Source organism: Larimichthys crocea, chromosome X (assembly GCF_000972845.2).
Source record: "Larimichthys crocea isolate SSNF chromosome X, L_crocea_2.0, whole genome shotgun sequence".
NCBI classification, from domain to species: Eukaryota; Metazoa; Chordata; class Actinopteri; family Sciaenidae; genus Larimichthys; species Larimichthys crocea.
Window position 1 is genome coordinate 27,614,314 of NC_040020.1, and position 25,835 is coordinate 27,640,148.

General features: G+C 38.9%; 1 protein-coding gene across 1 annotated transcript in view; it reads right to left on the minus strand.

Annotated features, from left to right (window-relative positions):
• Positions 1-25,835, minus strand: part of myh10 (myosin, heavy chain 10, non-muscle) — a 69,333-nt gene that overhangs the window by 35,881 nt on the left and 7,617 nt on the right. Inside the window, exons 3-14 of the mRNA XM_027283074.1 lie at positions 21,662-21,818; positions 10,314-10,341; positions 8,412-8,514; positions 7,978-8,007; positions 7,720-7,734; positions 7,033-7,050; positions 3,307-3,399; positions 2,546-2,609; positions 2,216-2,314; positions 1,785-1,928; positions 1,577-1,672; positions 670-746 (exon numbers count right to left, since the gene is read on the minus strand). Of these exons, the coding sequence (XP_027138875.1) occupies positions 670-746; positions 1,577-1,672; positions 1,785-1,928; positions 2,216-2,314; positions 2,546-2,609; positions 3,307-3,399; positions 7,033-7,050; positions 7,720-7,734; positions 7,978-8,007; positions 8,412-8,514; positions 10,314-10,341; positions 21,662-21,818 (924 nt within the window). The remainder of the gene's footprint in view (positions 1-669; positions 747-1,576; positions 1,673-1,784; positions 1,929-2,215; positions 2,315-2,545; positions 2,610-3,306; positions 3,400-7,032; positions 7,051-7,719; positions 7,735-7,977; positions 8,008-8,411; positions 8,515-10,313; positions 10,342-21,661; positions 21,819-25,835) is intronic.

Below are 25,835 nucleotides of genomic sequence, written 5' to 3' on the forward strand. Positions count from 1 at the left end.
GAGGGAGAGTGGAAAAAGTAATGGTGAGACAATACAAGGAGATACAAAACTACCAAAGATGAGTGTGCGTGTACTTAACAGGCAGGGAGACTGAGTCAGTTTTATTCAGACATGCTTCCAGATTATCGAAAGGAAATCTACTCAACACTGGACAAATGGACTTGTATATCTTGGCAATACATAATGCTCCACATGTTTTCTGAGTCAGACATGTTATTATCTAAAACAGTTGGGAGAAGAACTGTATCCATTGAGCTGGCAATGAATGATTCATAAACAGGAGATGTACTTTGGAGCAGTTTCAGAGAAGGTAAAACTAACTTTCCCTTGTGCCCAGAACGATAAGAAACAATCTCTTTGATATCAGATCTTTTTTTTTACCTGGTAATTGGAGGTTTCTTCCCAAAATGCATTGTGAGAGTCACAGCTGACTCCCATCTCCATACTAACAGAAACTCAAACATACTTGTACTACTGAAACCCTTGTTGCCTGAAATAGCTCTTTCAATTACACAACTCTATTACTCCATAATGACATTTACTTGCACTGAAAAGACCTACTTCACTTGCGTCATTACTATGATAGGCCATTATTTTTGTCACTGAGAAGAAACATAGCTTACTGACCTGCTCTTTAGTCTGTGCTTTCTGGACATAGTCTCTTCCCACTTTGATCCTTGGAGACAGGATGGCTCTGGTAAACTCCATTACATTCATACCAAGCAGATGACACAGCTTCTGAGCAGCTGAGAAACACAGATGGACAAAGCAAAAATAAGAAAAAATATATTTAAATGATAATGGAAAGAGGCCATAGTAATTTCAAACAGTCTATTTGACTTATACCTGAGTGTTAAATTGTCAAGATGAAGTGTGATTTGACAGATGAGGTTCTTTCCCCATATACAAACTATACAAACTGAACTGAAGCATCCCTGTCAAATGTGGTAGGTCTATAATGCTATTTGCCTATTATTGATTAATATTTCGAATATGATATAATAAAAGATGTTTCCGATGAAATGTACTGGGAAAAATGTCATATTTTACATGGCTGGAGCTTGTGGAAAATTAGAATAAAGCAGGATCTGGTCTAGAGCGGCCAAGTCTCACTACTTAAAAAGAACACATCTGCTTCAGTCCTGAGTTCTGCTCGTCTCATTTGGGAATTTCTGGCCAAGCTGCATCATCGGCAATAGCCTGATTCTCTCTCCCTGTCTCCCTCTTTTAAGTGCCAAATATGCAGTGCCACATGTGGAGGAACTGGAAGGCTGTGCCCCATTTCCTTCAGGAGTAAATCCACATAATGATGGGGCTTCATGGCAGGTTGACAAGGCTCGGACAGAGAAAAGACATAAATCGCTAAGTTCCTCTGTTCTGTGGATGAGGTACACGGTGTGAGGGAAGCAGGAAAACGGGAGGAGATGAGTTGAAGTATATATGGGAAGAGGAAAAGGAGGAGGAGAATGTGTTGACCTGTGAGCTCCAAGTTATGAGGTTATGAAGCAGATGTAAAAGAGTGTTTGCGTGTGTGTGTGTGTGTGTGTGTGTGTGTGTGTGTGTGTGAGATACCTACCAGTATTATCAGGCATAGAGGCTTGGTCAGTGTTCCTCTCCTTCTTAAAGATAATGTTACCAAACTGAAGCACTGAGGACACCACCTTCAACATGGCTATAGATATAAGAATCCAGGGAAAACAACATTATTATAGTCAGACATCACATAAAACAGTCCGTCAACCATCTGACTGTTGTTTCTGAGGCCGGTCTTCTGAAAAACATACCCAGAATCTCCTCATGGGCGAAGCTCATGATGTGCATGGCCTCCATGGTCTCCTGGAAGTTGTCTTTGTCCTGCTGGCCAGGGATTGGGATGTTACCGTTGGACAGGAAGCGGTAGTTGTTGAATCCTTCCAAAAGCAGGTCCGCTGTTGACAGAAAATGGAAAAACATGGTCAATATGATTATTTTTTTTTTTTAAATCTCAAAAGAAAAGGCCCTATGGACTAACAAATGACTGAGTTTTAGTGCCACAGATATAAATCAATTGTACAACTTGTCAACTGTACATATAAACAATGGAAAAATCTATGCTGTTGTCTAACATCATTCATCGTTTACATAGTAAAACTTCCAAAATCAGCTGTGGTCTAGAGGGATGACAGACAGAGAGGATAATAAGTACTTAGATGGTATAAAAGCCTAGTCTACTTACATCTGAGGTGCTCTCCAGCGCCAGCCAGCAACTGGTAGAAAACATGGAAGGTGCGCTCATCTTTGGCTTGACGAATAGCTCTGGATTTCTCCAGCAAATCTGACACAGAATGGTCAAAGAATACATCTGTTTTGTGGGTCAATCTGATATTAAATCAAAACCTATGTGACATGCATGTTAATACATGAGGCACATATTATAGTATTCTATAATGAAAATATCTTATTGGATTCATTTTTGTGGGTGCTTTCAGCAAACACTCCTGGCTAACCACTCACATACAAGGACTGATAACAATACAAAGCCAGTCAATATTTTAAAACAGGATACAGGTTTCAATATTGGCCCCAACAATGTATCCAGTGACATCAAAGTTGATTCGGATGAATTTCCCCTGCAGAGATGACCAGAAGATAAACGTTCAGTAAGTGGACAAGATAAGATAAAATGTAAAGAAATCAATAGGCAACATAATGAGTCTGCTGGAACAGTGAGGTATTATGGTGAGGAGCATCTGATAAGTTTAATGTTTACAGGATAATGTACTGAAAGTCAGCATGAATCCTTTCCACAAACATAAACACTGACACAGATCATGTGCTCACATCAGCACCTGTACATTTAAATCCTGAGCTAAGCACTACATTATGACTGTTGCAGCTGGCCATGGTTCATTTTATGAAGCAGCACAGTAATTAGTAATAGAAGAAAATTCCCTTCAATCTGACCAATTAATTCACCACAAAAAGACTTTACTCATGTCCATCTTGTCCTATGTCACAACTAAAGAAGTATGCTGAGTGGAATTGCCTCCAGTCCAAGAGGATCCACTACATCAAAGGCATCATTAATGACTAGCAGGCGCCATATAATTACAGGAAAAGTAGGATAATTAAATTACTTCCACTTAGCTTTACCGCTGTTTATTCTCAAAACACAAAAAGTCTTTCTAGATGACACAAAAACGTCACCTACATCTGATTCAGGAGCCAAAGTTAGTGCTGTGACAGGAGGAAGCTATGGAGTGGACTTTGTGGAGATGCACATTAAGAATGTAGCCCCTCTTCATGGACATCATTTTTTGTACTTACAAAACGTGACGAGTTGTCGTTTTTCACTGTCTTAGCATTCCCAAAAGATTCAAGGATGGGGTTGGCTTGTAAAAGCTGACGTTCCAATTCACCCTGAAAAACACAGATGGATGTTATAGCACTTTTTTGTCACCACATAAAAATCTCCACCAACTTAAAAATAAGAGTAGCTGTGAACCACTGATTTTAACTGATGACTAAAAAATAAACATAAACATGCAGACAAAGACAGTAGACGTCTGAAGACAAGTCATATATTTTATACTTGAAGACTTCATTATCACTGTGTAAATGAACAAAGTGGCACTGGTTTTTGTATTTCCACAGCTGCATCACAGATGTTAAGAGCTACCTGAATTTACTACATTTTGAGATTAAAATTTCACAAAGACTACTTAGCTTAGGCACACATATAATGACTATATGAGTATATGAGAATAATTGGACTAATAGGAATTGAGTAAATTAAGCCCATAATCATCATGATAACATTGATGTGTATGGTTACAAATGTTGCTACAACTTTATGTCTTTTTTGTGTGGTGGTGGGCATCTTCAAGGTACCGTGGATCTTATTTTTCTGGAGTTGTCCTTCAATACACAATGTATAATAAATATAATTTACTGTTTGGAGCCAAACTGTTAAAAGTTAAACAATTTCCCAATCCCGAGCTGCAGCTGAATTTAAAATTTCTAAAAGAGCAATGCAACAAATAGCTTTTTTTACTAACTAAGTCACTTTCATCCAAAACAGCATGATTTAAAAATGAGAAAAGCACTGCACTTCAAGTAATAAAGGTATGGTCAAAAGATCATGTAGCTTCTCCACATAACAAGGAATATTTTTTGTAGATCACTTAAAAGACTTGACCTGATTAGTGCTTTAACAATTAGATTATTAATCACTTCTTTTTTTTGTCAAACAGAGAAGTCATTTATCAAATATGAATGACAAACAGTTTCCAGTTTATAAACTCTGATGTGGTGTGAAAAGTATTTAAATACTTAATTTGGGGCTCTATGTTCTAATGTTTTATAGACTAACCAATTAAACAAAACTAATCTCATCAAATTCAAGAAATCAAAATGCTGAAACCATTAGTTCTTGACAGTGGACTTGAGGCTTTTGGACATTTTGTATTTTACCAAGAACATAAAATATAAACTAATCCATTGAACATGGTGATCCTTCAATAAAACAGTTAAATCCATTTGCAGGCATTTTATCTTTTGAAGTTTAAACTGCAAGACATTGAGTCCTGCTCTAGTTGACTGAGACTAATAAACAGTCACACTGCATGATAGTGATTGAGTGAACATTTCTGGGAAAATTTTGGCTTTTTGTTGTGAAGAGAAGCCAGCCAGACTCTCTATCATATCAGGAAGAATGTGTCCACAACACACAACAGAAACACTTAAAACAGCCTGGACACTTTATGAGGCTGAACAAATAAATAAGCGACTTATGCAGATGTTTGGACAGGTGGCTCACTCCGTTTCTATCAAAGCCACATTGTGGGCTTTGTCATGACCAGAGAATCCAAAATGGCTGAGAGAAAAAACAATTCCTTCTGCAATGTTCTCGTCTTATGGCTCAGTGGAATATTTTCCCATTACGTCAAAAATAGCTGAAGGTTTGAGGAGGCCATTTTCCACAAAAGGGAACTCTGCGGGATGAGGAATAAGCATTGCACTCAGGATGTGAGACTTGTAATGTGATCTTTGGCCGTAGAGCATGATGGGCTGCTTTTAATTGAGTTTTCGAGCATCAGGAATGAACAGGGCTAAACGGTCCTTTTCCATCTATCTGAGCAGTAGCAAAGCCCACAGAGAGCAGATGATTCAAACCGAAAGCCTTTGTTGCTATATAAACACAGGCTTGTGGTGCAACTTGTTGTTAAAATTGCTCGTTGGCAACATCTACTCATCTGTGGGGTCTGTTGTACGCACATAAAAAAGAATACAAACACCAGTGGGGGGGGCAATTTAGCAGCATTAGAAGTTGACCCACATTCCTCTTGTAAAGTGAGCATGTCAGATGTCATTTTGAAACTAAAAAAAGACTTATCTCCTTCAAACTAATCCTTTTTTTCCTCAACAAGTATGTCTCTTATCAAAGTGCAGGCTGTTTGGCAGGGCAGGAACAGTACTTTAGGAGAGATTGAGTGTAGTCAAAGAGGATCAGTTCACTAAGTCTTATGAGGCCAGTAGTTGTATTCAGTGCTCATCTGCTCCAGAGGTCACAAGGCCAGATCAACATTACAAGTTGCTCTTTTCACCAGCAAGAAAAAGGAGAACATGCTTTGGGAAATGGCTCAAAGTAAATCTGGACGGTATCAACCCAATGTGAGAGAACACATTTTGGTCAACAGAGATTATAGGCTGAACTTAATGTAAGAAAGGTCTCCATTAGGTCTAAGTCAAGTGATTTACATGAGCTGGGTTGAAAACCAGTGAACCACTTTAATCATACTTAACATACATGTTAGGTGGATATCTTGTGTTGTAACTGTTGTCTAGCTTCTTACATACAGAAAATATGAAGATACATAAACAGGAGGATCATTGTGAGTCCCTTATGACTAGGTGCTTTAGGCGTACAGTGTACATAGACTGGATGATTAATCAATTATTATGCTGAAATCACAGCTTTATATTACCGCAAGTGAAAGTTAAGCCAGCAGCTATTGATTCAAGTAGCTACAATGACAGCTGTTGCCAGTAAATTCAGTAGATTAATTCACTTCAGTTTTGTAAGTTGGCGAAACAACAGAGAGGAAATTCATGCATCCTAGTTATTATTAGTTATTAGTCATATCTTAGCATTGCACAGAAACTGCACTCTCAGTTTTAAGGCTTGAGACAAGTAAAAAGAGCACTGTGTGTTTTTGTTGTTTCTCTAGTTTCTCTCTACATAAATGATCTGGATCACATCACAATAATTTCAAAGGTGTAGAGAGCTGCTAGCTTGATAGTCGTTGAGTATAAATAACTGCTAGGGGAATTTTCAGAATTTTCCAGTTAAGCTGTTAAGCGTTAGCTTAAAGGTCCAGTTTGCAACATTATTTAAGTGGATCTATTTGCAGAAATGAAATGTCAATAACTATGTTTGTTAACTTATATTGAGCCTTTTATAGCTATAGAGAGAGCAGGCCCTCTTACATGGATTCTGCCATACTGCACTGCCATGTTTTTACAGTAAAAAAAAACAAAAAAAACATTGGCTCTAGATAGGGCCTTTTTCTGTTTTTATGTGTGTTTATAGCCACAGTAGTTTCTCCTAAACACTAAGAAGGACTGGTGAGGTGAGGGCCATTCAGTTGTTTGCAACCTGCAATCTTACAGCTAGATGTCACTACATCCTACATACTTGACCTTTAAGCTGCTTCATTAGAGCGCTTTATTTTCCTCAAATCCTTGACGCCTAGATCAACAAGTGATCCATCAGCTTCATGACTCATGTCTGAAAGAAGTAGATTCTAATAACTCTAATAATGACAAGAAGTGCAGATCATGCAATGCAGAAGTTAAAGCAGAACTACAGCGGGTAGATTAAAGTGGATGGAAAGCATCTACTGCCCAGCTTCAGGCAATGTTAAACAGTTAATAGACATAAATATAACATAGTTATTTTAAGGGTAAAAGGTAAGTGACAACAGAGTGGGTACAGCACCCCATTTGTATTGTAAGTGAGGTGCGATAGGTGAAAAACTACATACTACTCACATAAAACAGGTTTCCACTCTGTAGAATATGGGGAGATTCAATTGTTATTGTGGAAAATAATAAATTGCATTGATGTTATGGATTCAAATGAACCTGTTGTTCAAGCTAAACATTTTTTAAACATGCACTAATGTCAGAATCTAAGCACAATCTACAGCAGTCTGTGGATGGAATTAGCAATAGGTGTTATTATAATACCTCAGTGGTCTATAATCCTAGCCCTCAAGACCCAGATTACTGCTGGTGTTCTAGGTAAACAGGTATTTAATTGTTTATGCTGTGCATCTCAGATATACTGCAATTCAGTCACAGGTTAGGTGGCTACAGGAAGTGACTGCAGGTGACCAGGACTGAGACTTATTCTTATGGATGGCCTCAACTGACACTTGTAAGCAAGACAGGTCACCATCTTAACATACAAAAGTCTAAAACACAGATATGATACATGCCTAGCTATAATACAAGCAGAATAGGCATTTGAACTATTTTCGCAGCAACAGAAATGGCTAAGTTTCATACAGCACAAGATAACAACCAATGCTCAACATAAATAAGAACAACATGCATGTGACTATGTCTCACTGAATCACAATAATGGTGAGCAGATTTAGAGTATTACACATCTGAACAAAGTAAAACTCATTCACATAAAACATAATAATCATGCAAGTTTTAAAATGTACTTACAACTGCATTCTGTGCCTGACAGAGACAGAAAATGTATATGCTAAATATGCTGTTTTCAGTGCATTTTTACCAAATACAGTACATGAAGTGTCAACTGTTACTTCTGGTGTCTGAACTTGAACCATTTTATGAGTCCTTAGTAGGCTCGTGTCAAACAAATATTCTGAGTCCATTTCAGAGAAAGTAATTTAGTTGGAGAGGAAAATATGAGTGTAGTATGCACGTGAACATGGTGTATAAGAAAGCATAAATACTTGCCTGTGGTTTCACTGGTTTTGGTGATTCTGGCTGTTTGTTATAGATAAACAAATGCAAAATGTTAGATTGTGTGTACACACATCCGATGCACAAAGCCATGTCACCCACAGGTGCTGGCATCTATACTCATGACTATACCATTTGTAATGATCAGTAAATGTCAGTAACTGTCAACAAGGCCCACAACAATCCCACCTCAACCTAATTGCTTGACTGCTCATTAGTTATTTCAAATGACTGTTAATCTAATTAAAGTGTTATATAATGTCATAAAGATGATAAACCTGGTCTTTGGGGGTTGTGGGGCATAGTTTTAGGAATTAATTTTTCATTAAATTCAACATTAACATTATTATTTTCACACTTTTCTATGGGCTCATTCAGTTCAAGCATTGCAAATCTAAATTACAGAGAGGAGAAAGACGAAAACTCACAGGAATGTTGTGGTCTTTTCTTCCTTTGTGGGAGGAGGCAACATGTGCCAGGTACTGAATGACCTTTTTTGTGTTTTCCGTCTTGCCAGCTCCTGACTCACCTCTGTGAGGCAAAAGAAGACAATGCACAAAAAACAGGCATCCTCAGAGTGTGTGTGAAACACTAAAATAAATGGATCCTTTCATTTATGCCTTACACACACTGTGATCCCAAAAAACGGATCAACAAAGCAAAGACATACTGTCCTCCTATAACAGATATGCAGGTGCCCTGTCCTATTTTCTGCTGAAACAGAAAAAGAAATGCACAAATATAATCTTAAGACTCAAACTAAATACTGGTGTGTATCTAATCATGTGTGTCTTTCTCTGCAATATTTTTTGAGTGTCAGTCCAGTTTAGGCCTGTGGTTGCTGGCGTGTGGAAGCGCTCCCGGCTTTTCACTGCTCTGTCATACAGTGACCATAGCATAGAAAAACAGGAAAGAAATCTTCTCAAGTCTTTCAAGCCAAGCAAAAACTTTGGGGGGGGGGGCAGTTTACATTTAGAGCATACTTGAGGTTTTACAGTAAGCGCAAATTTGCATACACCAAGTATGCACAAAATATTGTTTTGCTTTCAGACTAAGTGAGTGTGATGTGGCTTAGAGTAAAGTCTGGGAGAGCGGTGTGTAAGAGCTGTCACTTTCACTGGATAGCGAACAGAGGGTTATCATGGAGGGATTATGTCAATGTCTCTGTCGTTGGCCTTGGGCTTCTAGGTGTTAGATTCCTCAGCTACCCCATTTTAGCCATAGAAAAAGGGGGGGTGACTTAATCATGTCTTGTGTAGTGTCTCCAGCTTTAGTATTTTGGTGTTGCATACTAGTCTGTAATCAGTTTGTGTATCTCGGAGCAGGAGCCCTTGACAATGTTCACAATCTATTTTAATGTTAATATAGATATACTGATGCATGAGTATGTGCAAGCATGAATATGTCTTTCTCTGTGCAATACAGTGATACAATACAATTCAATACAATAACCATGCAATAAATACTAACTAGTGAACCTAATACTTTTTTTGACTGAAAGAGCTGTTGATTGAACTCTAGAGTATGTGCACACTGTTACTTTATATATATTTTTTAAAACAATCAAAAATGTGAAAAAATTAAACAATCAATCTGTAATTTGAATAAATTACATTTTTATTTAAACCTGATATTTTGTGTAATGTAATGATGTTATGTGTTTTAGTCTTTGTTTGTAGTGGTGTTTAAGTGAATCATCTATCTAAGTTATTTTGACACCCTGTCTGTATATAGTAAGGACATAATAACACCTCATTACCTACCCTGCCTGAGTAAGAGGGCTGCTGCATGGTTTATGTCTCGATACCCTCTCAGGAATTTTTCTTTGCTGACATCTCTGTCATATGTGACACTTGTCACTTGCCACAAGCCTGTGGGCTGTGTGGCAGAAATGTGAGGCATTCCTCAGACCCACATTTCTCACTTTCTATAAAGTAGTGACTGTCTGCTCAGTGTCACTGAGATAGACGATTTAAAATAACCATCAAAGCCCCTGAGACAGCTGGCTCACTTGAACTGCTCATGATCTTATATAATAGCCAGTAAATGCATTATGGTCACTGTTAATTTAATTTCATTCCAATACAAAGACAAAAAAAGCCACATGAAAATATAGTGCATAAAGTGATTCAGAGAATATAAAGCAGAAAGAAATACATACAAATCCTAGTAATACGGTGTAAAAACATGTGTGAAGCATGTACACCTAAAATACTTTTAACATTTAATCTGGTGCAATGACAACAGTTTTTAAGAAATCACAAAAAGTGTTTCTATAAAACTGAAAATATAAAGATTCATGCAGTAGTGGACTAACACTGTATACTCACGTGCAAAGAATGGATTGGTCCTCTCGATCTGTGGGAGACGAGACGAGGAAAAGGGGAAAGAGAAAAAAGTCAGCGTCAGCAGTCGCTATGTGATTTGGTCTCTACTGTGCTTTCACAGGGTTTGATTGACAACCTCATCATCAAAACATCGTGCCAAAAGTAAAGTCTTATCAGCAGATTTGAAGGTCAAAGTCAAGATTGGCACATGCATGCGAGTGTGCCATCAAATGTTTTAAAATGTCATGTTTTTCATAGCCTGACACTATTTTTTAATAAGACTAACAAAATTGTTTTGTGTCAGGGCATATTTTTCAGTAGGCTTAGGCTTCACAGCATTTCACCACAGGTATTTCCTGGAATGTGATGTCAGAAAAGCAGCGAAGCGACGCTTTGAGGTCAATTCACTGCATGGGGAGATAAAGCAACTGTAATGTCAGCAGACCAAGTACAATTTTGAGACTTGGACTAGAACCAGCAATCCCTGATTTTACAATCAAGTAAAATTTTGAAAATGTACACTGACAGACATTCAATATATCTGCAATAAGCTCATATCTACCAGCTTTGACTGAGGCAAATAAACAGTACTGTCCTCAGTAGACTATTATAATGACCGATCTCTAAAAACATCAGCTAGGTTAATAAAATTAAATGTGGAAAAGTTTTTCCAAACATGACTTCAGCCAACAGTACGATGACTCAAATAGTGATCCAATTCTTTTGTTGTCTAAAAATGTTAATGTGCACTGTGCTGAGGGAAATTAGCACTGTGGTCATGTGGCAATAAAATATGACATTTAATGTGTCTCCATTAAGCTCACAAGACACTCTGGAATATCCCGGAGCTTAGAGTGAGACAGATAAGAGTCATCTAGAGGCCCTATAGGGGAATATAATGATGATGATGTCATGGGAAAATAGTACTATGTCTTCCTGTCAATGCACCCCACAGGGAGAGGGTCTCCTGTCCAGTCACATGCATGGCTGAGCAGCAAGAAGTCCATAGATTAGATTAAAGTCATCAGACTCTCTTCACTCAGCACTCTGTCTTATTGCTGCACGGTTCATTCAGAGCAAAAACTTTAGGCCTGACACAGTGTCATGTCTCTGTCAATCAGAAATGCAACTGTGTATAATTTAATTATTAAGAACACTTGCTATATAATGATGAAATTCATATTAAGAGTTATTTATCAAGATTATCTATTGGTCTTTCAATTAATGAACAGTCTGCTGAAATTGCCTTTAATTTCACACTGTCCTCTTAAAAATGTTGTGACTAAAATGATCTTTAATTCTAATGATGCCACCACAACATTAAACCAAATCATATGGATTTATCCTTGAATACCAAATGCAGCTTCATTACACTTGCAGGTTGGTTTGACAGTTTAAGACTGATCGTTCATTGACCTTACCATCAACCTCAGCCTTATGTCATTCTAGCAAAGACAGTTTCCTGTATCTCTTTGATGAGTAAGTGCCTGTTCATCAAGAAGGCTGATCTCAGAGGCCATCAGTCCTGTACCTGTATTGCAGAGTCTACATGTCTGGTAATTGAAGGAGTTACTGGCGATTGACAATTTGGTGCATTAGTAGATTGACTTGGGAGAGGTAAACCATCAATACCTCAGGAAAAGACAGGTCTTTTCTGACTTTAAATATGGCTCTGAGTTAATAAGCTCACTCCAGTCTGAACACTCATATTTATCCAAACATAGAACATTTTCTAAAATTAATTCAGCAACAGCCTGAAAAAAGCACTGCCCTCAAGTTAGCCCTGAGCAAATGGTTGCAAGGCAACAAGAGCTTGCAAATTAATTCACTTTGGATCTGAAGAGTTACAACAGACAGGCTGACAGAATATTATTTCTCTGTTCCTGAATCAGTGGATGCAACCCACTCTACATCAGAATGATCAAGACCTGCTGAAGAGATCTAAGAGAGTAGCATTCAAAATAAGATTCTTTGTAAAGGTATGAAAACTGCTGGTAACAAGCTAATAAAATACACATGATTAAAATCACAGTAGTAGCAATGGCTTGAAGAGAGAACTGATCATTTAACCATATGGAGCAGCAGAGCACACGATCCCAGAGGTCAACAGGCTGATTAATGCCAAGATTAATCACAAAATTTTAATTTCTTTTTCTGCAATTTAACAAATTACTGAATACTTTCACCGAATCAGGCGTCTAAATCTATTAACACAATCCCAGAAAAAAAAAAAAAAACACACATCACAACTCATAATGGCACTCAAGGCCATCATATGTGACAAGGGGTCATACGTACATGTTGCTCCATTTTGTGGCGTCACAAGCCAAACATGTTAGAAACCACTGCTCCACGTTGTGAATATTTCAACTAATTTTGTACATGTTCAAAAAAAACAGGACTGCTCTGCCAGAGGTGAAGGTTTCCTGGACTAAAGTGCTGACTGTAGCGTAAAATGATGGAAGGTTATCTGACTGAGGACACAGCTGGATGGCTCATCAGGGACAACCTGGGTTTCCTGGCCTGGACCAGAAACTTCCTGCACTGAAGTGCCATATGAAGGGGAATGGGCCTCACACACACACACACATACACACACACAAGCAAGCGCTCGCATACACGACAGCTATTCAAGTCCTTTAGGATTTCTCAAGCTATGACGTCAACTGCTGCTCCGTGCATGACAGCACACATGCAAACACAATCCCCTGTTTGCCCCCACCTCTGTCTCATCTCTCTTTACATTCACATCCCTGTCTGAATCAGACACAAAGACAACGCTGCCCAGAAAGCTACTGTCTCCTTTATCAGACTGGCTGCAGACACAGTGGAAAGATATGATCCTTTCATTGTGAAACTGACTGTTCACGTCCACTCACCAATTTGCCAGCACTGCTGCACCCTTAACAACCTCTCCAGGTTGTAAATCGCTGATTACTGGCAGAAGACTGTGTTCAACCCAAACAGGGGAAGTTATTCTTGTAACCTTACTTGACAGTCATAAGGACTGTTTTGTGGGTTCCGCGTGATCTGTACTGCTCCTGCCAGCTTCACATGACTTAATTTCGTTGGGTAGGCAGCGAAGATTCCCCCAGGATATATAATTTTAGTTCACATGACAGCTGAGAAATCTGAATATCATTTTAATATAAGATCCAGACATTTTTAAGAGCAAAGTCATTGTCAGGTTATTAAAATTAAGTAAGATTGTATAAAAGTTGGGATAAAGCAAGTAATCTTCATAGCGTTTCAGACATGTTTCAAAAGATATCATGGACATGCCAAAGGATACACAGATGGTGATAAAAGTAGTACTCAAATAGAAAAGGCTTGCATCAATGAACTGGTGACAGTGAAAAATCTGTGGATGTCTTGAGGCTTTGACATAAACACAGCAGCTCTGCATGTGGTGTCTCTCCCAGTAAGGAGAGAGGAGGGGGGGAAGGGGTGGCTGATCTCAGCTCACGACAGTGAGCTCATTGTGAGGCTGTGGCACGCTGGGCCTGGGCCAGTGTCTGCCACTGATGGCTAATGCCTCTAGTTAGGAGTGGCAATGAAGTGCAAACACTCACCTCAGAAATCAATCCTGCCTGCTGATCTAGCTGTTACTTAAGTGTCACAGCAGGACAAAAACCTTCAGAAAACCACAGTGATGTTAATAGCAGAACACATCAGCTGAATGTTCAGGGTAATGAAGACAAATCCATGAGCACCATGATGCTTTCTCATTAATAGGAGGAAATAGAGCTTTGTCTCCGTGCTGTCTGTGAAGAAAGAGAGAGCTACAATAATGTTACTGATGATGTTTGCTTTGTTTGCAGACAGTATATTAAGCCCATTACCCAAGTCATCAACTAGCAGTTATTGAAGTCATCTCAGTAAATGAGCGTCCACTCAACTATAAAATGAAAATCAAAGACTTCGTTCCCTTTGGAGTGTCATATAGAGCAGCCCGCAGCTCACTTAGCCCCTTCTCCTAAGGCAAATATCTACAATAAATACTGATTAGAAAACTGAATCAGACAGTCATTTTTAATGGAAATCTAAATTCTGTTTACAAATAATACATGAATTGTGCAGCCATAGCAGATGCTTTCTCAAAGGCTTTCAACAGATGTTTTAAATTACTCTTGCTGACTAAACGCAGTAAGCTTGATCCTGGGTGGAGCTACGCTGTGAAATGCGTGATGTCACAAAAACATGCGGGCTAATACGATCCTGTCCCACCCTGACAGGTGCAACCAAATCACAGTTTGTATACGCCCACACAGTCCTGAGACGAGCTCTAATCCGGCAACATTATTCAAAACACTTGACTTACTTTGAAGTAGTATATAGATATATCTTTTTGAAATGGGTTTTTTTTTACCTGGGTGGCAACCACCAATAGAGCTGCGAAAAAGTTGGAAACTTTCCAAGGGAATTAACAGGAATTTAAGGAAATAAACAGGAATTAACCATGAATTTACAAAAATGAAGGTTGGCCCTTAACGGGAAACTAGTTGGGGAAAATATATTTTAGCACAATCTTGACTAAAACAACCAGATTTCATGCAAGCACACTTGAATATCTGTGCTGTTTCTCAATCACATGCACATAGGACACTGCTTACTGCAGGGCTATTGACGCTACGCCCTCTACATGCACTGCGCATTCCTCCGTCACATGCACGGATGATTTCTAGAGCCCTGGACCACACTTTGAAGCTCAGAGCACAAGACTATTGAAGCCACACATTTGAGCTCATAGACTACATAAAGAGAAGTATGTTTTGATGATATAATTGGGTAAATATAGTTGATGTATGGTATCAATGTTTAACCTGCAAATAGCACATGAAAATATATTCATAAGTCTAACTGATAAGTTAGATGATATAAGCTATAGCTAGCATTATTATTTAATTGACCATTTATGAGGTTATGATCTTATCATGATGCTAGCTTACCCCGCAATACTCAGTTACTAGTTCATTTCCAGTTAATTCCCATGAACAGTTTCTGATTTGGAATATTTCCAAAATTCCCCAGCTGAACTACTTTTACAATCTGCACCTTGCTCTCCTCTTCCCATGTGCTCGACTGACAATCACACAGCTCCAGTGCGGAGACACATGGAGTGGAGTGAGACATTATCTGGTATTACATTAAAGGCGCAAACACACAACACAGTGTTAATTTTACCAGCATGGGCTGCAACAGTAAACACAACTGGTTGGTACCACAAACGGCAACATTATTAACAACAAGCCCCTTCTACACGCGGGTCACCTGCTGCTGTGAAAACAAAACTGCGGATGAAAAGGTGCCAAATGCAAGTTAAAAACGACTATAAAAATACTGTTTTTCCTGAGTGATACAGAACAAGGCTGTTCAGGCCAGTGTGTGTGCATAAAGAGACAAATGTAGGTGTATGTGTGTAACAGGGGAAAAGGAAAAGTAAAGTGAAGAGATTAAAGTAGTTTGTAAGTAAACACTAAAATAAAGTAATAAAGAATAACTCACTAGAAATATAGTAATGTAAGTTATACTGTCATTCTGTGGGTAACACTGAAGCTGTTTGGAAATTTAAAAAAAAAATACAAATATCCTACTTTGTGTATGCCTAGGACTTTTTGTTTTTACATATTTTTAAATGGAAAATCTAAAAACTAATGCAATCCTGCAAATCCAACCATACATCCATCTATGATGTAAGACTAGCTTAAGGGCTGTGATGACCAACGTCTGACAAAATAACACTTCCAAAACTGCATAATGACTATGCATGGACAACCACATATATTTGATTTTCCAACTGAACTAAAATAGTGGGTTAAGTATCCCACGAGGCAATTATGGGATTTGCTTCTAAGTACACTTGGATGGAGCAGAAGTGTTGGCATGAAATTAAACTATAACAACAACAAAAAAGAAATTTTAAGCATTGCTGACTTTGAAGAATTCTGGGTGTCTGTAGTGCCCTTCCTGGCAGAAAAGGTATCTCATAACACGCGGTGGCCTGTGACTGTTTATTAGTGTAACACGTCAGAGCAGTTATACATTTGACAGGGAACCAACATAGCTTTACAGCCTTTTTAAACAAGACTACATCAAGACTGCATCATGTTTGCAGTGGCATTCCCAATGCGTGTCACTCATCTTGCTCTGCCTTTTATATATCAGAAAACCATTTACTATTGGTCAAGAGGGATGTGGATTGAAAGTCAAAGCAGTTAATCATTTTAAACCACCCATTTTAGGACTATAATGACCACGGCCTCTGGTGTGGGCAGAACTGGGACTGATACTTCAGCTAAGGGCTTACAAATGGAAACAAATGCAATAGAGAGTCATAGTATTTGGTTACTTGTGTGGAGCGTTTCTGAGAACTGAAGTCTGTAATGAAATCTGATCGGGAGATTAACTGTGTTTGACAAAGACTGACAACAGGATTTTGATTCTGATTCAAGGTATGCAAACTAAAGCTTAAAAAAAACAGTTTAAAAAAATATTTCAGGAAATCTGAGATTAATACCTACTGTACATCAGGTGCAAAATAAATCAGTGGCGACAGGTAGTATGGCGGCCAAATAGAGGCAACAGGAGGGAGGAAGATGGAAAAATCATGTGAATGCGAAAGGAAAAATAAGACATACTGAGGGTGATATATTTAAGAGAGACGAGGAACAAGAAGACAAAGCAAAAATAAATCTTCTTTGGCTCAGAATATTGTATAATAAAATGCTGGTCCATAATGTTGTCACCCGTCCAGTAGCTTATGTAATGAAAATAGCCACCAGGTGAGGTTTCGACACAAAAAAATTCTGAGACTTTACAAGCAAGACTCATAAACTAAGTCTGCCAGAAATCATTTCACACTGGGTGACAATAACGAGACGGTATGTCCCGTAGATCCACATCTGAGTAATTGCAAGATGGATGGAGGCACAATAAGCCACAAAAGTGGAATCAGCTGCACCAGCAATCACAACAAGTAGGAATTTTGTGGGCTCTCTTTGTGGAGAGATTTAATCAGTCACAAAAGTTGTATGCTCAGTGGTTTTGTTAAGCGTTCCAAACAGAATGGTCATGAGATATGACTCTACCTGACTAACATAAGACGCTACTTCTGAACAAGCAACATATTAAAAGTTTTGTAGCTTTGTTGCTACTTTGTATCTTTAGTCACAGCTCAGTCATGTGTGTACCACCATGTATGAGTTCAAACAGATGTTACAGGACAGATGTTATATGCTTTTTTTGGAATATATTTGTGCTTCTAGTTACAATTTGTGAATGAATGTAAATCAGATGGAGTCACCTGATAAAGTTTGAATAAATGGGTCTGTGTGTCAGGGAGGAAAACGTTAGCTGGATGCACACAACGTCTTCAGGGAACTAACTTTTTTTGGAAGCACAGAGAAGATATACTCATACTATTCAGTATTTCTCACTGGTAGTTTTGCACACCTGTCTTATTACATTTAATTTGAAGGGGATGTCGAAAAACTGTGCTAGTACTATATTTAGGATATTAGTGTGAGCTTTTTTTGGGATCTGCTACAAAGAAACCAGGAGTGCTGCTTCAGTTACTGACTGAGCAGTTTCGCAATCCACAATCACATCTGTTCCAAAGGTTTTGTGAGGAAAAAGAGAAAAAAAGAATAGTTCCAGTGATGGTCTGTCTCTCACCCACCGGTCCTTCAGCTTCTTCTAGAAATGTGGTGGATCACTTTTTTAGTGATTAGCAGAAATTTCCTGTGTGCTTAATGTGCTCTGGTGTGCCCAGGAGGAGGTTTGAGGTTGAAGGAGCCCAGCATCAGGCCTTGGTTCAAAGGGCCATCAAAGCCATTACTGTTGCTATAGACCTCATTGGTGCCAGGTGAGCCAGTGTTTGTTGAGCGTAACACTGTGCCATTATAAACATTCCGAAGTTCATTCGTGACAGTATAGATTAGACTGTACATGTGAAACCTCATGAAGAATGCTCTGAATTCTTCAAATAAGTAATTTAATCTTTTAGCAATATCAGTAATGCTGCTGACACGTGAGATGAAAAGTGTTTCGTTCATTGTTGACAGAGCAGACCTCTTTTTGGAAAATCAAAGTACTTTGGGAAAAACCTCACTAAGCTAAGATGGATCTAGCTGGACTTGACCCTACGCCCTGATTAAACACTAAGGAGAGACTAAAGAAGGGGGGTCCTTTCACCATTTTCACTGAAACAAAGACCCCTTGTTTCAAAACCCCACCTAGGGACACTCACTGCTGTTGATGCACATCCACTTTTGGAATCCATCACAACTGCTGACATGACCAGTCCTTTACCACATGTTTTCATTCAGGCAAGCATCAGCATTTCCTTACAACACATTTCCAGATATGATAAAATTAGCTTCTTTTGCGTCAGTGAGTTCACATCGGCTGAGCGAGGTCAATTATGTAAAGTATCTGGACCACTAATCAATGGCAGATGTGCAGTAAGTTCTAGAGGTCTGCTTACACACCCTGTCTTTGTTAGGTAACACCTCATTTAACCTCCCATCTGAGCACTGACTGGCTTCACAGCAATGCTGAGGTAATTAACAGATCCCTGCGAGGTTTAGACGCCCTTCAGCCGTAAATATGATTTGACAATATGTTCAGTATGAAAGGTCATAAATTAGAGGCAACAAATTATTGGTCCCAAGTGTTCTTTCATTTTCAGATGGTGACTGACACTGCAAAGTCTAAACATGAAGTGTGAAAGGTCTGATAATAATCAGTGAAATTTTATGAAACATCCTGAGATAACTCTGGGTTGGACATTATGTTGACATATAACATGAGATGATATATTTGTCAACAGTCAGAAATGTTGGCAGTTTATATTCTGGTAGTTATCTCTTAAATACATTTGGGTGTATTGGACTAGGGCTGCAACTAACAATTATTTTAATTATCGATAAATCAGTGAATTATATGGGATTATACTCAATACAATTTCAAGAGATCAAGAGGGCATCTTCAAATTGCTTGTTTTGTCCAACTAAAAGCCAAAGATATGCAAATATACAAACACAAATAGATGTTTGGGATTTTCTCTTGATGAATGATTAAATTTATTAAATGGTTAATCGATTATGGATAAATTGTAAAACACTATAGTGGGCCATTGTAGGCAGCTTTATGGTACTTCATGGTAATATTACATAGCTGTATGGTTTATGCATATCTTGATTTGTCAGGTATTTAATTTTCTGAATAAGCCAAAAACAGACTGCCATTTTAACATTTTAACAGACTCTTATTTTAACTACAAACATACACACGGTTAGAAAATTTCAAAACCAGGACATGGAATGATATCTGCCAAAGTGTTTTTCTTTCCAGTGACTTTATTGCCCACTTGGAGAAAAGAAAAAATAAACCACCAGTGCTAATCTATAGAGCTGGATAGTCATTTATAATAACCAGGTTGCTGAAATGCTCAGGGCCACAGCTGAACAGCAGCTGGCCTCCACTAATCTCCAACCTACAAACCTCCTTTTCAACCACAACACTGTTAATTCAGAGACGACCACAACTAAAAATGGGTTGGAGTAGTAGTGCATTAAAAATTACAAGTCAGGCTTGTGTACACTGAGACTTACAGTATAGATGCAGCACTTTGAAAAGCTCCGGGGCAGAGGTCAATGCTTCAAGAAAATAAGAAATGCACAAATATGTTGGAATCAATGCATTGCTAATTGACAGGTCTTTCAGCCCTGCCCCCATGCATCTATGTCCAGTCATGTAGAAACACAGTGTGTAAAGAATAGAGGATGTGAAGAAAAAAGGAGGAGGTGACAAGAAACCAGCTGGACTAAATGACGAACTGGCAGAGCTCCATAACAGCTACAGCAAGGCTACGACTGAAACTATGTTCCTGTGCTCCTACATCATCAGCTGTGAAGAGCAACTACCATTCAATCAACAATCATAACAAGCATCTTTAGACTTAATAAAGTATAACCATGAATAAGAAAATCTGAACATTTGTGGTTAAAAGGGGTAGTAAAAATATCTTGCAGCTGTCACTTAATACAGTAGTTTACTGTGGGTGAAGGTATCATCAAGCTAATTGTTGACACCGTCAAAACTTTCTTCTGTGTACCAACACGGGGAGAGCAAAGCCTAAAAAGGGCTGACGGGACTGTCCAGTTTGTCACCACCCCCACTGGTCGGCCCTCGCAATCGCACAAAGGACCTATTGTCAAGCACAATGGGGTCACCCTCTCTGTTCTCGCTGGTCTGATCCCAGTCAGTCACTGCTCATAGAGCCTGGAAGCTGGCCATCTACCAGGCAAGAATCTTTGAAGACACCACACTGAGTGGACCGCCTTCACTTACAAGATTTTATGTTCCTAAGTGAATTAAAACAAAGTAAGCAGTCACATGACAGCAACATTTTTGGGGGATTTAATGGGGGTTGAGGTTAGTATTCTCCTGAGAGACTTAACCCAAACTAGTGTAGACACTAACACTCCCCTGCTGCTCTGAACTCACAATCCGGGCAGCCGAGCTAACAAACTGAGCCAACATTGGCTACAGTTTTGTTTAGTGTCCATCAAGAAATTCTGTAAATCACAGACAACTGATGTGGAGGTGCCAGAGGATGACAGACACTATTCACTTGATTACATGTCAGAGTAACATCAAAATGATTTAATTTAATTTTATGGCAGAAAATTGATACCAGGTTCCTTTAACTCCAAAAGATGCAATCTAAGTAACTGTGAAAGATAAGCAAACACGATAAAGACAGTAGTCGTATTTGTATGGATTGATTGAGTTAATGCTTCGACTGTAAGGAGGTCTGAACTGAATTGAAAATCTGAACATTATGTCTATATAGATACTTGACTGTGAGCATATAGGAGGATTCATGTTGTCACCACGTTGCTCTGTGTATTCTCCAAATGAATCAATTCGAATTGATGTGAAAAACAAAAGTGCCATCAAAATTCTATGAAGAAATTAGTTTCATGGTCTCTTGGTAGCATTGACGAATCAAATCTAAAAAGACGGCACTAATGGGCTGATAATAATTTTGATCTAAAACATAATTAAGTATTTGAATATTTTGCAAAGACATATTCAGCATGAACAATGCCAAAACGAAGATTAAACAAACAACACTTTATAGTATGTAGTGCAATTTAAAACGAGAGAGAGACCCTAATAAATTGGGTGTGACATTTCCATGTAATGCTGACACACACAGAAAACACTTTACTGCCTCAACCTAACCAACCATGACACTGGAAATAAGATGAGTAGATGTGACCTTTGAAAGGAGACACGGGAGGTAGGCTGTAATAATTTACAAAACAGTAAACAAGGCTTACCTTGTAGCATGCATCTGTATGCAGACTCTGAGATGGCGTAGATATGTGGGGGCATTTCATGCCTCTTTTTGCCTCTGTACATCTCAATGATGTTGTCTGAGTAGATGGGCAGGTTTTTGTAGGGATTTATGACCACACAGAAGAGACCAGAGTATGTCTGTAAAAAAAAAAAAACATGGTTCACTGTTAATACATTACACAACAATTAATATTTTACAGTATATGATTATAATGAGCACTAAATGGACTAAATTGACAATGAATGTGCACAAAAAAAGTCTCTAAGACTGGGCTGTACTGTACCTATGAGGATTCATTTTCAAACCTGATTAAATGGTGATGATGTCATGGTTTAACTTTAAATTATGTTCCCCCAAACTTTAAAGCCATCTTAAAATTTCCAAGGATTAAATTTAAACCCCTCTTTAAACCTAAGTTTAGTTTTTACTTTAAACTTAGATGGAATTTCGATAGCCGATCATTTCACCCCATTCAAACGATTATTGTTTGTGTTTGTGCATATTTGTTTCATCATTGTCCCTAAAACAGATACCTGTTCAGATGTGAGTAAACAAACCAACACGTCTAGTGTTGTCTGGTTATGGGTCCAGTTACAACTTTAAATCGCAGTTTTAAAGATCACTAATGCCATAAATATTAAAAACAAATATTTTGGGGTGCATGTTTTTTTTTTTTTCTATCTTTTATGTGTTGTGGCTGAGAAAAAGCAACCAAAGACCAAAAATTAGTTGCCAATGTTTTTTTAAAATTTACTGTCAAACCCTGCTCAGACTGTACATGACTCATACAACATGTCTGGAACACTCGTTTGTGCCGAAAAGAAAATGCGGCAAAATTGGTGATGGCACAATCTAAATTTGCATGTACACTACATGCCACTTATGGACAAATCTGTTTGTAGGAGTGGTTCTTGCATGAGCCCCATTGTGTTGTGTGGATTATGAATTCACAGATCATGCCAAAAAACTGTGCACAGCTGCAGGTTGCTGGCACGCGGCCAAATATCTTGCAGTATTTAAGATTCTTGCTCTGCTCATTTTTCATGTGGAAATTCTACATTTCCTTTTCTTCACATTAATAGGTGGTAATTTTATTCAGACAAGGTTTGCCTGTGACCAGTAATCAGATGCAGATGGGTGGTGATTTTAATCTAGAACACTGTATCGGTCCCGCAGCTGTGTAATGCAGGCAGACATGCAGTCAAACAGGTCAGGACAGGGTTAATCCCTGACATGTCTGCTGCTGGAACACGCCACTAACTCAGGAGTCCATGGGGTACACAGTATACAGTACACAGACACTGATAGATTAAGGCTTTTTGAATCACACATCAATGACTGGGATCAAAAGTCTTGATACATCCTGACAATAAAAAACGTTTTAGGTGGATAAAATGCAGCCATCTATCCACTCATGATCATGCTGAAGAGGTTGCTAAGCAGTTATGTTTGACAGTATACTGCCTTTTATTATCATTATCATATTCTCTTTCAACCTGATCACCCTCTGTTAGTTGTAACGTCTGTTTATTGTGCTTTTTACTCCTTAAAGCTGCATCCCTCCCTCTTGTTTTTCACCTTTCAGATCTCTGTGCTTGGCTGGGCTGCAAAGCCACATTCTTTTATTTATGTTGTCTGTGTGGCAGCCAGTGGACTGCAAGGGGCCCAGGGCCTGCTAACCCAGTTGTTGAATTGGAACAATGGTGACATGACCAAAGCATGCTGTGGGAGCAGAGTGGGTTGTGTGTGTGCGTGTCTGTGAGACTGAGTCAGAGAAAGACCTCTGACAAACACATCTCAACTGTCACCTGGCTGGACCTTCACACCACACATTCACACATACACAACACATAGCTGTCGTCTGATACTCTGGAGCCTCAACCAGGGCTGAGCAATAATTCAATATTATCTACTTTGAATTATATTTCAACACAAAAGAAATGTGCTGTAGTATAAATAGCTGATTATCAGCAAATCATTCACTCAAATAAAGATCTAAATTAAATTCAAATGTTGCTAGCAATCAAGTCAAAGGTTCTAAAACCCTCTCAGAAATGTATACGAGTAGCACCGATGTAGAGATGTCACCGGTAGTGGTCATGTGGTGCTGAAGCCTATGTGTGTGTGTGTGTGTGTGTGTGTGTGTGTGTGTGTGTGTGTAATGTCACCAGATGGCCATCAAAACCCCCTCCACACCTCTTCCATGTGCACAGATGCTTTAGACACAGCTCTGTGAAGCAACCTGGCCACATACAGATTTGTCACTGTGAAATCACCAGCAGTAGCATTGTTCTACATTAAAGAGGCCAATTCTCACACCTTGCTTACTGCAACTGCCAGTAAAAATCAAATTCATGCAGCTCAGGATGAACCACAGAAACATCACCATAATAACCTTTACAGTGGGCTCAGTGCCAGACAGACAGATCAGTGCTCCTGACCCAGCATGGGCCACAAGCAGTGGGGAGACAAATGACTCAGCTGGTTGTCCTTGATGGTGAACCCCAGGGGGTATTTGGGGGATTAATGGGGCTCAATGGGCAAGAGGTTGGACACCTACACAACCAAGCAAAACAAGACGCCAACCAGCCAGCCAGGCAGTGTGTTGTGGTTTGTTCTTTTCTCAAAATGCAGAGCTTGGAAGAAGGAATGTTTAATCACTGGAAACTTGCTGAAATAATATCTGCTGAGAGCTGAACTGCATATCAATCTTTGAATACATAATGTATGTTATTTTGAGCTAAGAAATGGGTTGGAGCTGGTCAAGACAACCCTGAGCCTACAACCCCGTGAAACTGAATAGAGGGAAACTCTGACACAGTTGAAAAGGTTCCCAGACCTCCGGAAATGTCCAAATAAAAGTCTGTGAACCAAGTAGTGCTTAGCAACAGTGCCTCAGCCTCTCTCAATTGGAAAAAGGGAAACATTTACTGGGGTCTCCGCTATTGTATTAATCGGTGCTTTCCATTTTCACATTGCTGGGCTAACTGGGCTTTACCAAGCCTTTTAAACACTGAAAAAAAAAAATGTACGTATCATTTCCAACTTACCAAGGACATAAAGAAATGCCTTTGTCTGACAGAAGCAATTTGAATTATTTCCAATACTGCCCAGACAGACCGTGAAGATTTTCATGGCTCTGTATTTGCTCTAAATCTTGAGGTTCTCTTAATCTCACTCAACAGCACTTGATTAAAAAGACAAACCTGTCATCACTGTGTGCTTTTGACTGCTAACGAGAGGGAGCTAACCTAAATTCAAACAGCTTTGACAACTGAGAAAAGGCTTGAATGACTGAAAAGACTGAATGACAGTCTGAGACATCTTGCTGCCTCCATTAAGCAAAAATAATTACTAATGTGTAAACAGGGAAGTGTGATGTTAGACAGAAACTATGGTATGTAAGTCACTGAGTTGGGGTTTTAACAAAGTATGCACCTCAGAATAGACAGAATAGAGAAAAAGCCAGCAAATTGGCAAAGAAGTCACGATAAAGGCAAGGGCTGGATGAAATGGAGTTGTAATTACCATTAGTGGTGACATCTAATGCTGGCTGTGGAGCATCATGGTCTAAATGTTAATGGAGGCTGACCAATGTGGATTTTTAAAGGTCGATATAATAACAATAGTTTGGAGCAGGAAAAAGCTGATAGGCGATTAATGAGCCGATCATGGCCCCTTAACAATCACTGACAGCCAGGTAATTCAAAAAAGGTAACAAGAAGCACGAAACACACAAGAATTTGAAGTTCACCTCTGTGTATTATACAGTCAGTGCTCAATACAAAGCCCACCGTTCAACAAACTCTGAATGAGTCTTTATATATCAATAAGAACTCATTTGAGACATACAACTGTTGGCCAATGAAAATAAATCCAAGTGATGTCTCTTGCGCCTAACAGACAAGCTTAGCCATTCTCCGATATCTCCAGGGTTACATCCCGTACTCTGGCCAGTGCACTGCTGTCATCTCCCGAACAATGAATTACAGACATTTTGGCTAGTTGCCAGGGGTTGGCAAGCTAATCGATCACTCTCAGGATGTACTGGGTCTCTTCCACTTGTGAGCAGATACGCCCTTTTTGGTTTGGAGGCTGCACATTGGCCAGTATCGTAGCCACGTTACGCTGATAATGACAGTAAAAATGTCCTA